This window comes from Rhincodon typus, chromosome 16, assembly GCF_021869965.1.
Source record: "Rhincodon typus isolate 14 chromosome 16, sRhiTyp1.1, whole genome shotgun sequence".
NCBI classification, from domain to species: domain Eukaryota; kingdom Metazoa; phylum Chordata; class Chondrichthyes; order Orectolobiformes; family Rhincodontidae; genus Rhincodon; species Rhincodon typus.
Genome location: NC_063347.1, coordinates 46141963 through 46157279, shown reverse-complemented (window position 1 = coordinate 46157279; position 15317 = coordinate 46141963). Strand labels below are relative to the sequence as shown.

Genomic DNA, 15317 nt, shown 5'->3' with positions numbered 1-15317 from the left:
AAATTTCTTTTCTGAAGAAGGGTCGAGGCCCGAAACGTCAGCCTTCCTGCTCCTGTGATGCTGCTTGGCCTGCTGTGTTCATCCAGCTCTACACCTTGTTATCTTAAACAAATTTCTGATGCTTCACATTTTCATTTAAGGAGAGCCATTTTGGGAATCAAAGACAGATCATTATATTTTGTCTATAATTATATGCAAACCCAGTAGGCCTGATAACACTTTTTTTGTCTTGTTGTACTGTGCACAAATTTCTGCCAAATCTTGTGCACATGTGAAAGACAAGATACATTTCAATGTGTCATTCCATTCAGAACAATGATTATCGGTAATGCTAAAAATGACAAAAGCATTTTTACAAAGTATGCCTATCTAATTATATTCTATACAAATGTCATTCACCTGTAAATAACTATTCAGCTTTGAGAACTTTTGGTTCTTCTTTGTTACTTAATACCTTACAATTTGCCTATCAAAGGCAACTTGACAACAGAATTTTATGAAATAATTCTTTCCTGCCATATCAGATGGTCTGCTGCGTACAGCCTTTGAAGAGAGACAATGATGTTTGTCTTTTTAACTTTGCTTCTTGTTTTTTGACCTATGGTTATACTGTGCATAGCTGTTACGTAACTTTTTTTTTTCTTAGTTTCTCCGTTGTGTAACTAAGAATTGTACCTGGTACCTTTGCACCTCAGATGGTGCTGTAAGTGGCAACTTATAAACTTTTCACTGTACTCATTTGAGTACAGGTGACAATAAAGTTAATTCAATTCAATTCAATATCACTAAGCAGAAAACATGTAAATCATTGTCATTGCAAGGCATTTCTGCATAAACTTGTTTGCTTTCTGACTGTGTTCGACTAATTGTTTGACAATAAGAAAGACATGACTAGAAAAGATTGCTGAATCACAATAAATTAAAAGTAGCATAGTTGTTAATTACAATTAGAATTAATTGGCGATTCAACAAAGTGCTTTTGCCTTTTAAAGTACGAGACCAGAGATGAACAACAAGTCTTAATTTTGATATTTCCTTTATTACATTTTCTCAATTTTCTAGGGTCTAGAACTAAAAAACAGCCGGCAAAATTAAACATCTGACATGCTCATGTGTTATTCATTTTCCTTCACAGTTAAAGATAAAGAAGATGCTCGGGCAGATCCTGAGGCCCAACCAATGAAAGAAGAAACATTTGGAGAATATGGGTAAATGTTTTAAATTTTTGCACTTGATCAGAACGAATTCATTGACATTGATATCTATTTGTCTCTTCCTTTCCTTTAATAATAGTCTACTTTGCTCATTCAAATCCAGTCTTGTTTATACCCTATGCAGGAACTATTGCTGCATTCTTTAACATTATATCCAATTTTATTTGTTCTGTTTTTAAATCAGGCTGCCAAATCAAAATTTATGAAGAAAGTTAAATTCATTCATAATCTACTTAAATGTTGATATTGTTATTTTCTTTACATTTTTGGTGACTTAGTAAACTAATAATCTATTTCATGTCGTCGAATAAGTTTGGAGACCTAGGATTCATTGTGAATTGTACGTTTGCACCTAAAACAGTATTATTCAATCAAATTCCTATTTTAAAATACATACAGGGTTTTAAGCATCAGCTACAATGAGTTAAAAAAAGAAACATACAACTTAAACCTGTCAGTTTTTACTGCATTTAGCATTTTACTTTGGACATGATAACTTCATATATCTAAATGCCCTGATTACTTCCTGCATGAGGCAGGTCAATGCTGGGCCTCTGCAAGAACAACTTTGTTAGTCTACTGCCCTACCCTTTCACTGTAGCCCTGGAATTTTTGTTTTCTCTTCAAGTAATTCATTTTACTTCAAATAATTCTTATATATAATGATATATAATAAATAATAAGTCCCCTTTTGAAAAGCCCCACAATAGAGTCTGCTTCCATTACTCTCTCAGGCAGGGCATTCCAGATTCTAACCACTTGCTGCCTCAAATAAATTTTTCCTGTATTGAATTTGGATCTTTTATCATTCGCGTAAAATCAGTGTTTTCTAGTTCTCAACCCTTCCACAAATGGGAACAATTGCTCCTTATCTACACTCTCCAGAACTGTCCAGTAATCTTTTTTCAAATCTCACATCAAGCTTCTCTTCATTGGAGTAATAGCCACAGCTTCTCCAATCTAGTTGCAAACTCCGTCATCCTTGGAATGTTCTTTTTCTCTGTAAATCTTTCACATCCATTCTAATGTGTGATGCCAAAAATTAGACACGTGGCTGAGGCCAAACCTGTGTGTTTGTTTTCATTGTAGGCTTGTTTATACCTTGCAAACTGCTTTCTCAATTTGCCTTGCCACCTTCAACAATTTCTGCACAGAAATCCGAAGACCTTCTGCTGCAACACTCCAGTTAGAACTGTAACCTTTATTTTGTATTTCCTCTCCTCAGTGTTTTCCTACCACAATGGAGCACTTAATGCTTTTCAATATTATGTTTAATTTGCCACATTCCATCAGCATGCCGATGTTGTTTGAAATCCGTCACTATCTTCCTCCCAAGTTCACAATGCTTGCAAGTTTTCTGTCAGCTGAAATTATGAATTCTGAAACTGTGTGCTGCAGACTCCAGTCTAGCGCATTAAGGCAAAAAAAGAACAATGCCCTAACACCAGTCCCTGGGAATCTCACTCTATAGTTTCCTCCAGTTTGACAAACAACAGTTCAATGCTACTTTCCATTTGCTGTCACTCAATCAACTTTGTGTACTTGCTGTCAGGGTCCTTTTTATTCTACAGGAATAACATTAGTAGTACAGAGGCAAAGTGATGTTTCTAATCATTTACCTCGGATATCTTAATTTTTACATCTTCAACTTCAATTATATCCTGAGGAATTAATCTCTGCTTGTAAAATTAACTTTTGAAGATCGAGTGTATTTGTTTGGTCATACTTATTGAATTGAAAACAATTGAAAACTCACTTGCTCTGAAATGCTGCATTCTTAATGTTTTCTTCTATTTTTCAAGGCGAACTGTTTTGTTAATATGCCCAGTTCAGACCATTGCATTGATTTCACATATATTTCTGCACATAGTCTTGAATTCATCTTATTGCCTGGATAATTGAAGCAGAACTTCCCTAATTTTGTGTTTAATACCCCTTACAATAAATGATAACATTCTATTAGCTTTCCTAATTACTTGCTGTAGCTGCATATTAATCTTCTGTGATTCATGCAGAGCTCAGCAAGGTTCTTCTGCATCTCAGAGTTCTGAAATTGTTCAATATTCAGATAATATACTTATATATTCTGCATGCCAAAATGGACAATGTTCATATTTTCCTACATTATACTCCACTTGCTGTCTCTTTTCCCACTCATTTAACCCAGCAGTATCCTTTTGTACCCTCCTTACATCCTATTCACAACTTCCTTTCCTGTCTATCATTGTGTCATCAGCAAATTTGGCAATGATGCTCTGTGGACCCACATATATAAATTGTAAACAATTGATGGTCCAGCACACATCCCTGTGGATCTCTGCTATTTCCATCTTGCTAACCAGAAAGAAACCCAATAATGATTATTCCTCACTTCTTGTTCGTCAACCAAAAGAATGTTTTCCTCCTTGTCATGTGCCTTTATTTTCTGCAATAAACCTTGATGTAGCATCTTATCAAATGCCTTCTGGAAATTTAAGTGAACAGTCACCAGTTCCACTTAAACCAGTGCACTTTTTTGCTCTTGTGCTGTGAGCATCTCTGTCCCAGCCAACATTTGTTGCTCATTGCTGATTGAGAAGGAATGTTAGGAAAGGACTGCAACATTTTTGACGTTGAAACAATGAAGAAAAATAATATGTCAGGATGGTCTGCGAGTTAGAGAGGGGCCTGCAGATGATTTCCCATTCATTTATGCATCTAGCTGGTAGAGGTGATGAGTTTGGAAGATAGTGTTGATGAAGGCCTGGTGAGTTACTGCAGTGTGTCTTTGCAGATGGCACACAGTAGTCACTCTGCATCAGTGATGGTGGGAGTCAACATTTAAGGTGCTGCATGAGTTTCCAATCAGAAGGTTTGATTATTCTTGATTGTTGGATCTGTTATTCTTGCACCTCCTTGAGTGTTTCTGGAGCCACACTTTTCTCGAGGGAATTGGAGAAGATGTCATATCTCTTCTGGTTTAGATCAATAGGCTTTGGGGAGTCAGGCGGGGTGTTACTTACCTCAGAATTAGAGTCACAGAGTCATTGACTTTTACAACACGGAAACAGACTGTTTGGTCCAACTTGTCCATGCCGACCAGATATCCTAAATTAAAGTATCCCATTTGCCAGCATTTGGCCCATATCCCTCTAAACTCTTCCAATTCATAGACCTATCCAGATGTTTTTAAAATGTTGTTATTGAACCATCCTCCACCACTTCCTCTGGCAGCTGGTTCCATACATACACCACCCTCTGCATGAAAATGTTGCCTCTTATGTCTCTTTTAAATCTTTCTTGTCTCATCTTAAACCTAGTTTTGGACTCCCCCACCCGGGGGGAAAAAAAACCTTGGCTATTTACCCGATCCATGCCCCTCATGATTTTATAAACCTCTGTAAGGTCACTCCTCAGCTTCTGACGCTCCAGGGAAAAAAGCCCCAGCCTATTCAGCCTCTCCCTATAGCACAAACACTGCAACCCTGAGACTTCTTGTAAATATTTTCTGAATTCTTTCAAGGTTCCCAAAATGCTTCCTGTAACAGGGAGACCAGAATTGCACTCAATATTCCAAATGTGGCCAAACCAATGCACTGTACAGCCACAACATGACCTCCCAACTCCTATACTCAATGCATTGACCAACAAAGGCAAGCGTACCAAACACTTTCTTCACTATCCTATCTACCTGCGACTCCACTTTCAAGAAATTATGAACCTGCGCTCCAAGGTGTCTTTGTTCAGCAACACTCCCCAGGACCTTACCATTAAGTGTGTAAGTCCTGCCCTGATTCACCTTTCCAAAATGAAGCACCTCATATTTATCTAAATTAACCTCTTGCTGCCACTTCTTGGCCTATTGGCCCATCTGATCAAGATCATGTTGTATTCTAAGGTAACCTTCCTTACTGTCCACTGCACCTCCAATTTTGGTGTCATCTGCAAACTTACGAACCATACTGACTATGTTCACAAAGTCATTTATGTAGCTGGTTCAGTTCAGTTTCTGGTCAATAGTAACCCTCCCAGGATTTTGATGGCATTGTTTCAGCGATGTCATGAGGAGGTGATTGATTCTGTCAATGAAAATGGTTATTCTCTGGCATTTGTGTGGATCAAACATTACTTGCTACTTAAGAAGAAACCCCTCTAAAAAGGTGATCTGGAGCCGCTATCATACTCAGGCAGGAAAGGAGGGCTCCAAAGCCATTTTGTAATTGGGAGGCCACTTCGGAGGCACTGAACTGGTGCTTACTGCCTCGACAAAGAGATTGAAGTGAACTTCCTAGTTGGCCTCCAAGAAAAGGCCTTAATAGAACTTAATATAACTTAATAGACATCATTGGCTATCAGAGTGCCAGTAGACCTGATACTTCACCTCCTGAGAAATGGACCAAGAGTGGCATGGAACTTAGGACTTATGCAGGATCTGTGGCAATAGTTTTCGCACCAACTTAGCTGGAGCTGATGACCCAGCTCGAATCCTTTGTTGCTTATTTTCTGGGATCAAGATAAACACTCAGTGAATTGTCCCTCTGCATTGGATATCATTTTTTTCCTCATTTTATACTTGATGAATACATTATTAATGCACAAATCTGCCTTTATTTGAATAGAGTCTGAACTGATGAATTCTATTAAAAGGAAAACATTAGTATTTTCTGTCAAATAGATTTCATGTTTGCTTTTCATATATTCCTACAAATGGTCCTAAATTCATCTTGTTGCAATGTTTAATGAATTGCTGTTTCAGTTCGAATCAATTCATTATTATTTACTTGACACTACTACAGCATTATAATTACTGACTCTTAGTTCAATCTCATATGCGTCAAGAATAGATGAGCCAGATGCATTTAATTTTCTTTTGGATAATTAATTTGAACAGAATCACCAGGATTTATGCATACACTTTTTCAATCATAAAATTAGCTCATGAGCCCTTCTGATTATTTGAACCACATTTTAATCATTTTGATGATCAGCAGATTTAAAAATAAAATCATTTGATGGAACGTATGAAAGCAGGATAGTTGAACTGAGGCAGGTTCTTGCTTCTCTTCTAACTTTCATTGTAAATCTGAGTTGAGTAGTATATTGACCAGCTGTTCATAACAACCATACTTTTCTATGTAACAGACGTGATATCTGCTTTCGTTTTTGCTTTTGTAAAGCTATATTGTCATCCAGGCTGTGGGCTTTTTATGTTCTCCTGAATCAGTACAAGATTTAGTGTTTATCCTACTGATCGATTCGATGAAAACAGAAATGACCATCTTCATCCATTCTGTTTCGTGACATGTGGATTCCACATTTATTGCACATAATGTGCTTTTAAAGTATCTCGAGAAGTTATGCATATACTACAGAACATCTGATCAAACTAGACCAGTTATTAAAACTTCAATACTAAATTAAAATCTCGATGGTTGTTTTCTGTATATTGATATTCACCCACATACTGCTAGATTTTTATTGAAGTCTTGACCTGTGACTGCAGAAATAAATTAAATTGGTGACCAAATGTTGCACCTTTAATATTTGCAGACCTTATAATTGATGCTATCTTAATGATGGCATCTCAGTTACAGTGCAGAGAAAAGGAAAATCAATTGAACACATCTAGTATTATCGATTCAAACATGAAATTACTTTTGCAATTGTGATTTGATTAATAAAGCCAAGAGTGTGTTATTACTCAATCAAAGTTTTATGGTCGACGATGCGGTGGGAATAAATAGATGAAGGTAGAAATTGATATACATTGTAATGGATTTACACAGACAAAATATGGAGATGGGGGTTAATTTTATAAACACACATTCTAATTGGCAACAGGCAAATTTTGACTGCCCAGCTTTAAATGAAAGCAATTATTGTTTTAAACTGGCATTTTAATCTGACTAATTAGAAGTTTAAAATTTGATTGTGGATGAAAATGCTGAATTGAGAAAAATCTGAACAGAGAAAGTGACATACATGTTTCATCCCATTTTGCCAGCTTTACAGCAGCATAATTTCCTTAGAGGGAACTGCTGGAGTTTGCTGAAGATGAGCTATTGCCATGAGTGGAATGTGGAAACAGGGGGAGGTGCTGGCATTCCATTTTGAGCACTCTCTCGTTCACCTTGCCCTGCTCTCCAGTACCTATCAAAGGCCCATTACTGGTATTTCAGATCGTCCACATCAATCCCTTCCAAAGATCCAATAAGTACCATGTTAATTTAACGTGGGCCTTATGCCAGAATCGTCTGCCTTGCCATCTGTTTCGGGTGCAAGTCTATCCCTACTATCCTCTCTGATTGGTCAGGTAACCTGGAAGTGATATGCCAATCCACAGGACATTGAAAGAGCAATGGCACAGCTACTGTGGATTCAAACCTGTTCCTGACTTTCTCTCAATTATTTGAGAATACTGCCATAGTCTCTGAAATACACATCAGCAGTTAGATATCAATTGTGGTTTAATATCAACTAATGGTCAATTATTGTTTTAAACTGGCATAGAGAAATATTTGGAATTTTTCCCAGATCTTAAGACTTAAACTATTTCAGTTTCAGCCTTAAAATCTGGGAAAAATTCCAAATATGTCTCTCAGCCTTGAAATATAATTTCATCACCGAGTTTTATTCCCAATTTAACTAGCTCACAACTCCAAAGAGCTGCAGTTTAGTTTTAAAACTGGATTTCTGTTTAGATGTCCATGTTTATATTTACCATTCATTGCAGACATTGCAGTGCTCTACATGTGCTAAGTAAATGAGTTCCTGGGGTTGAATTTTAGGTTTTTGCTTAGTCTAAGGAGAAGTTCCATTGTGTTTTTTGAAATGATTTTTACGCTGAAGCATAGCCAGTTTTCTCGCTGTATTGGACCTGTTACTAACACTTCATTTACTAACAAACCCCACCCTTCGCCCAGATTGTGTTCATCATATCTGATTCCAGCCCCACCTTACCATCTGACCTCTTCCGGAAATAACTTGTCAATGCCACGAAATCCCACAATTCACCAGCATCCTTTGACCACATGCCTTCTTTAAAGCTGCCCTGCATGGTTACCCAGATATGGCAGAGACGGGGATATTGGAAAACTGCTACACCGGCCAGGACCTGGAGCCCCTGCTGGTTGGAGTCGTGCACAGGCTGGACTTACTGGTCCTCCAGGACCAGCAGTAAAGGCCACAACATGAGACTTGTGCCAGTCTGGTCCAAGTTTTCATTGGGTTAGAGTACTCTCAGCTCCCATGACTGCCTATCTTCTCTCAGTTGCTGTCAGCCACCCCAGCCCCTGACACCACTGACCCTGCTCGCTGTCTCTAGGTTGCCTAGGCTGCACTGTCTACTCATTTGCTCAGGGCACCTTCGTATGTGCATCGAAAGTTACCTGCTGTCACCCACTGTTATCTCCTTTTAATACCTGCTTCTCGTTCGAGGTGGGAAACAGCAATGCCTCACCCCCCTTTTGGGGGCAGAAAGAGTCAAGACAGGTGGTGGGCTGCCTGATTTTGTGCTCTGCACCCCGTATGTAGAGAGTATTCAGATTTGGACCACACCGAGTAGTTGACTATCTGTGTGCAAGCTCCTAGACTGTTGTCAAAGGCTGTCCTTGACTTACTGTACCAGACAGCCGACTGAAAGCTGTCACCGTTGAACGGACTGAGGCCGTTGGCAATCACGACAAGCTTCTTTCCTTTGTATTTGCACTAAACGGTAAGGCAAGACAGCAGCAATATGTGCTTGTTAGCCCTGATTGAGGAGGGAAAGACAATGGAAGGCAGAGATACTGTGAGAATCCATCTAAGCTTAGACTGTGTATACACAGTATAACAGTGAGAGCCCAGAGATACAGCCCATGAGCTGGTTGTGTGTCCCTGAGTATGCAATGTCCTCCCAGCAGCATTGCAGTGAGAGTTGACGGCGCAGCTATGAAGTGCAGAAGCGTCCTCAAAGTAGAGCAGGGTTCTTGGACACTAACACATATCAGATGGCATTGTCCATAGATGCGGGGTTGTGTAGCTGGTGCCCATGTTGATGTGAGATGTTGTTGCCTGTGGACCACGTGGAGGTCCTTCAGAACAAGTAGCTGGCTGAATTCTCCACGTACCTTCTCTCGTTTCTATGTCGGTTTTTTTTTGATGTCCAGCTTGTTTGGCAAGATAGGGAGCTAAATCTTAATCCAGCAATTTGAGCAATCATCAAGACATTGAACAAACAATAATCCCCTCAATTGGCAACTTGCTGCTGCCTCATGAAACTCATGTAGTTATAGTTTGACAAGCAATGGGGAGGCAATGGCCTAATGTTATTATCGTGAGGCTATTAATCCAGAGACCCAGGTAATGTTCTTGGGACCTGGGTTTAAATCCCGCCATGGCAGATGGTAGAATTTGGATTCAATAAAAATCTGAATTAAGAATCTAATGATGACCATGAATCCATTGTCAATTGTTAGAAAAACGCCATCTCATTTCCAGTGCTCATTCGGGAGAGAAATTTTCCAGTCTTACTGGTCTGGCCTGTATGTGACTCCAGACCCACAGCAATTTGGTTGATTCTGTATTTGAATGTTTTTTGTTATGATTTCTGAAGCTGCCTGTCATTCAACTTCAGTTGTTTCAGTTACAGTGGACTTGAGAGTTGGCTAGTGCTGCCCAATGGTGTTTATTAATTCTCCACTCCATACTTTGGGGAAAATTTGTTTGGTCTTGAAACACCTCTTACAATTGATCATAAAATATCATTGACCATCTCAGATCTACCATCTTTCAGATTAGACATTAAATCAATGTCCTTTCTGTCTGTTTCATTAGGTCAGGTAGAGATTCAAGGTCTCAAGACTCTATTCAAAAGAAGACCAAAGACTTCTCTTGCTTTTACAGCCAACATTGCTTACTCAGCCAATGCTGCCAAAACAGATTAGCTTGTCATTCATATCTTTGTTGTTTCTGGTGCGTTACTGTGTGTACAATTGATTTCTTATAGGCAAGCACTTTGAGAACTCAGTCAGAGTCTTGATCAGAAATTGCATACATCTAAATCGTTTGAAGCAAGTTATGCCTGTTTAAGTTTAAACAAGACATATAATACATTGAAGGTAGAGAATGAAGATCTCAAAATTAGGTGTAAATTTCCTACTTATGAAGTTCATTTTTCTTGTAGTGTATTTATCAAATAAATATGGTTGGCAACAGCAACTGTAACAGTAATGGTGAAACCACATAAAGCCTATCACCACAGAATCACAGATGTGTTACGATGTTAGTGCATTCTACACCCGAACAACTCGGTGTGTGAGAGAGTACTTTCTGACGTCACCCTTGCTTCTTTTGCAAATCACTTCATATTTATGCACTCTTGTTTTTGTTCAGTGTGCAAGTGGAAACAGTTTCTCCCTATCTACTCTATTCAGGCTGCTCAAGATTTTGAAAACCTCTATCGAATCTTCTCTCAGCCTTCTTCTGCCGATGGACAACAGTCCCAGCTTCTTTGATAAACCCTCATAGCTGATGTTTCTCATTGCTGGAACCGTTCTTGTGAATAGCTTCTGCAATCTAACCATTGCATTCATATATATCCTATAATGTTTATGCAGTACTCCAGTTGAGGTCCAAGAAGTGTCTTAAACAGGTTCAACATGACTTCCTTGCTCCTGTACTCTATGCCTCTATTAATAAAACTGAGAATACTGCATGCTTTATTATCTCTTTCTACAACTGTTCTGCCACCTTCAATGATCGGTGCACATATACACCCAGGTCATTCTGCTCCTGCACCCCTTTAGAATTGTGCCCCCTATTTTATGTTGCCTTTCAAAGTTCTTCCCACCAAAGTGCATCAAATTACACTTCTTTTCATCAAACATCTTCTGTCATCTATCCATTCACTCCACCGATTGTCGATGTTCTATTGGAGGTTCATACTGTCCTCTTCACACTTTACAATTCTCCCATGTTTCCTGTCATCTGCAAACTCTGAAACTATTTCCTGCACACCACGATACAGATCATGTGTATATATGAGAAAAAGCAAGGTCCTAATACCAGTCCCTGAGAACTCCACTACAAACCTTCCTCGAGCTTCAAAAATATTCGTTGATCATTACTATCTATTTCATATCACTCAGTCAATTCTGTATCTATATTGTTACTATCCTTTTATATCACGACCTATAACTTATCTCACAAGTCTGTTTTGTGACACTGTATCAAATGCCTTCTGGAAATCTATGAGTACCACATCAATAGAATTATTTTCATCAAGACTTTCTGTCATTTCTTCAAAAACTTCAACATGTTGGTGAAACAAAAATTCCCTTTTAGAAACCCATGCTGACACTTTGTAATCAATGTGAAATGTAGGGTATGCAGGGTAGTTTGATCTTAGAGGAGGATAATAGCTCGGCACAACATCGTGGGCTGAAGGGCCTGTACTGTGCTGTACTGTTCTACGTTCCACATTCTACTGCTAATTTTATCCTGAATAATTGTTTCCAGAAGCTTCCGCACTGTTGAAGTTGAATGAGCTGGCCGATAATTTCTGGGATTATCTTCACAATCTTTCTTGAACAAGACAGTAATGTTTGCAATTCTCCAGTCATCAGGCAGCTCCCCCGAATCTAGGGGAGGACTTTTGTCTGCACTTCCTTCAATTTCTTTAGCTGCATCTCGTCTGGTCCTGGTGCCTGATTAACTTTAACTTTAAGTTCCAACAGTCTATCCAAGATTTCTTTCTTGCTCAATTTTAATCCTGTCTCATGACAGAGTTTCCTCCTCTGTCACCATGGCCTGGGCAGCATCCTCTTCTTTTGTAGTGACAGATGAAAGAATTCATTCAATACCTCAGCCATGCCTCCTGCTTCCATATTTTGGTCTCTATTCAGCTCTCCTTCAACCACTTTTTTTCACTGTGTATATGCTCATAGAAGACTTTGGGATTCCCCTTTATGTTTGCTTCTCTTTTTCACCTCCCCTCTAAATCTTTGGTATTTCTCTTTGTTCTCAATTGCATTTTCTGTCTTACACCTGTCATGAGGACACTTTATTCTCTGTAATGTTAATTTCTACCTACCTATCATTTGGGAACTCTGGATTTGTTTGTTTGTCCTCCCTTTCCCATCTGAGAGCCGTAACTGTATCCAAACTACTCGATCTTTGAAGGTAGGCCATTGTTTACTCACTTTTTTTTTCCACCAAGCCCTTGTTCCATTCAATCCTGCTCAGCACTGTTCTTACTACGTTGAAGTTAACTTTTTGCCAATTGATTTTTCCTACTCTGAATTGTTGCATGTCATTCTCCAGCACCATCCAGAACCTTGATACAATGGTCTCTGTCTTCTAAATGTTCCTGGGCTGACACTTAATCCATTGGCCCACCTTATTGCCAAGAACTAGGCCTACCAGTGAGTCCTTTCTTGATGGACTGGATACATATTGCTGTAGAAAACTCTCCTGAATACAATTTAGCAACACCTGCCCCTCACTGCCATTACACTGCCAGTATCCCAGTCTGCATTTGGACAACTGAAGTTCTGTATTTTCACAATTCCAACGTTGGCATTTCTTGGTAATTTACAATGTAATTGTAGCCTTTTTATTCATTAGCTCCAGCCAAAATGACTCTGTCCTTAATCCTTCTAAGGTGGCCTCTTTTTCCGTCACTGTCATGCCTTCCTTAACTGATACTGCTGGGCCTCCTCCTTTCCTTCCTTTTCTATTTTTACTGAACACTTGGTGCAAAGGAATATTTAACCCCCAGTCTTGCCCTCCGTTGAGTCGGGCCTCTGTTATCACAACGTTATATTTCCAAATGGCAACCTGTGTCTGTAACTCCTCAACATGATTTACTGTAGCAAAGAATCACAGCAAAGTGGAGGAAATGTTTCCCTTGTTCCTGCAGTAAGTAACATTAAAAATCTAAAATAATTGCACAAAGATAAATTAAGATATTATACAGCTGTTGAATTTCTTTGCTTCCATTTAGTTGATGGAATTATTCATAAACCAGTGAACTATTTTCCTTGCATGGCAATGAGTTTTATCATAATGTGTAATATGCTTTGATTTTATGCTAACTGCAACTGGCACAGATCCTTAGAAAGGTAAGACAATAAACATTTATGTTCTGTTAGCTTTGATATATTTTTTCATACTTTTATTGTCGAGTTCAATTTTTTTCCATGCATCAATTTTGTGTGCTGTCAGTAAATCATTGCCAGAATATTTCCCTCTGTTTGAAGCCTCCATTTGAGATTTAAAAGTTCCATTTTATTCACGATTTGAATAAGCTAAAGCATGATTCAGCATGTTTTCACACCACAACTTCATCATGTTTGCAACCCATTTTGAAATTTCAAATATGCAGCACAGGTCAATCATCAAAAGGCTGCATTTGCTGATGCCACAATTGCAGAGACAACACTCTTCGTAGACGTAGTGACTGCACAGGTATTGTCACTCACAGCGGCATCTGAGGCAGCTTCCTGCAGTAATGATAGTGAAGGTGTAAGGGAGAATGCACAATGCTGTAACATTACGCTTCTCTCCTCACTCCGTCCCTTAGCCTCTTGTTGCTTTCGCCACCTCTCTGTTCTACCGTTCCACTGCTCCCTCAGCTTGCCAGGCAAAGTGAGTGACAAGGGGAGAAACAGGAGGGCTGTGGCAGGAAGTTCAAGGGAGTGGGAAAGGGCTGCAGGAGGAAGTGGAGGGAAGCAGGGGAAGTACAAAAAAACATGGGAGCGGGTGCGACGGAGTGGCAAAGGGCTTTGGGAGAACCGAAATGACGTGGGGCAGCAAAAGGATAAGCAGGGAGGAGTCACTAAACGGGGGCAAGTGAAAGCAAAATGGAGGAGTAAGGGGCCCGTGGATGCAGAAGAGGGGAAATGCAAAGGATTTGCATAGAAATATCCAAAAGAGTGAGAAGGAGAGGTTAAATTAGCTGGAGGCAAGCAGCAGGAGGATTGGGAGAGAACAGAGGAAGCAAAAACCTGGAAAACAGGCAGGTAGTGACAGGAGCCGAGGTTTCAGGAATTGCTGTTGGAAAGCTGTGTGTGCACTGGTGGACGGAGTGACAGCTAAATTCCAGATTTTCTTTTTCCTGTTTAGCAGCAGAGTTTACAGTGCGCTGACAAGTTGCATTTTGTTTCACAATTACTGCCCTATCAATCTACACTTGATCATCAATAAAGTGATGCAAGGTGCCGTCAATAATGCTATCAAATATCATGTACTCAGCAATAACCTTCTCAGACACTCAGTTCAGGTTCTAACAGGATGACTCAGCTCCAGACCTCATTACAGCCTTAGTTCCAACAAGGACAAAAAAATGCTGCATTCCAGAGATGAGGTGAGAGTGACAGCCCTTCAAACCTGCATTCGACCGTATGTGGTGTCAAGGAACCCTAGCAAAACTGGAGTCAATGGGAATCAGGGGAAATCAGGGTTGGAGTTATACCTGGCGCAGAGGAAGATGGTTGAGGTTGTTAGAGATCAGTCATTTCAGCTCCAGGGCATCTTAGTATAGATTCATCAGGATCTTCTGCTGCAACCAGAGCAGAAATTGTTGGAAAAGCTTAGCAGATCTGGCAGCATCTGTGGAGAGAAATCAGAGTTAATGTTTTGGGTTGAGTGACCCTTCCTCAGAGCTGATGGTAGCGAGGAAAATGGTGGCTGTATGCAGAAGATAGGGTATGGGGAGAGGGTAAGGAGTAAATGATGGATGAGAGTAGAGCCCAAAGATAAAGAAGAACGGTTGGACAGACAAAGGAGTGGATAACAATGTGTCGAGGAGAGTGAATAGCCTTTAATGGGGACTGTTAGTGGCTAACAATGGGGTTGTGTGTAATAGCAGACTATGTGATAATAAGGGATAGTAGGAACTGCAGATGCCGGAGAATCCGAGACAACAAGGTGCAGAGCTGGATGAACACGGCAGGCCAAGCAGCATCATAGGAGCAGGAAGGCTGACGTTTCGGGCCCGTCTTGTTGTCTCAGATTCTCCAGTATCTGCAGTTCCTACTATCAATGAAGTCAGTGTGACTAAGGGGAAGAGTAGGCAGACGGCAGATGATGAACGCAGAGGGACAGGTGGTTTGAGGTGCATTTGTTTTAATGCGAGAAGTGTAG

At 39.7% G+C, this 15317-nt stretch overlaps 1 protein-coding gene across 1 annotated transcript in view; it reads left to right on the top strand.

Annotated features, from left to right (window-relative positions):
- The window catches only part of chl1b (cell adhesion molecule L1-like b), an 809671-nt gene that overhangs the window by 769109 nt on the left and 25245 nt on the right, over window positions 1-15317 (top strand). The window contains exons 30-31 of the mRNA XM_048606742.1: window positions 1136-1208; window positions 13283-13294. Of these exons, the coding sequence (XP_048462699.1) occupies window positions 1136-1208; window positions 13283-13294 (85 nt within the window). The remainder of the gene's footprint in view (window positions 1-1135; window positions 1209-13282; window positions 13295-15317) is intronic.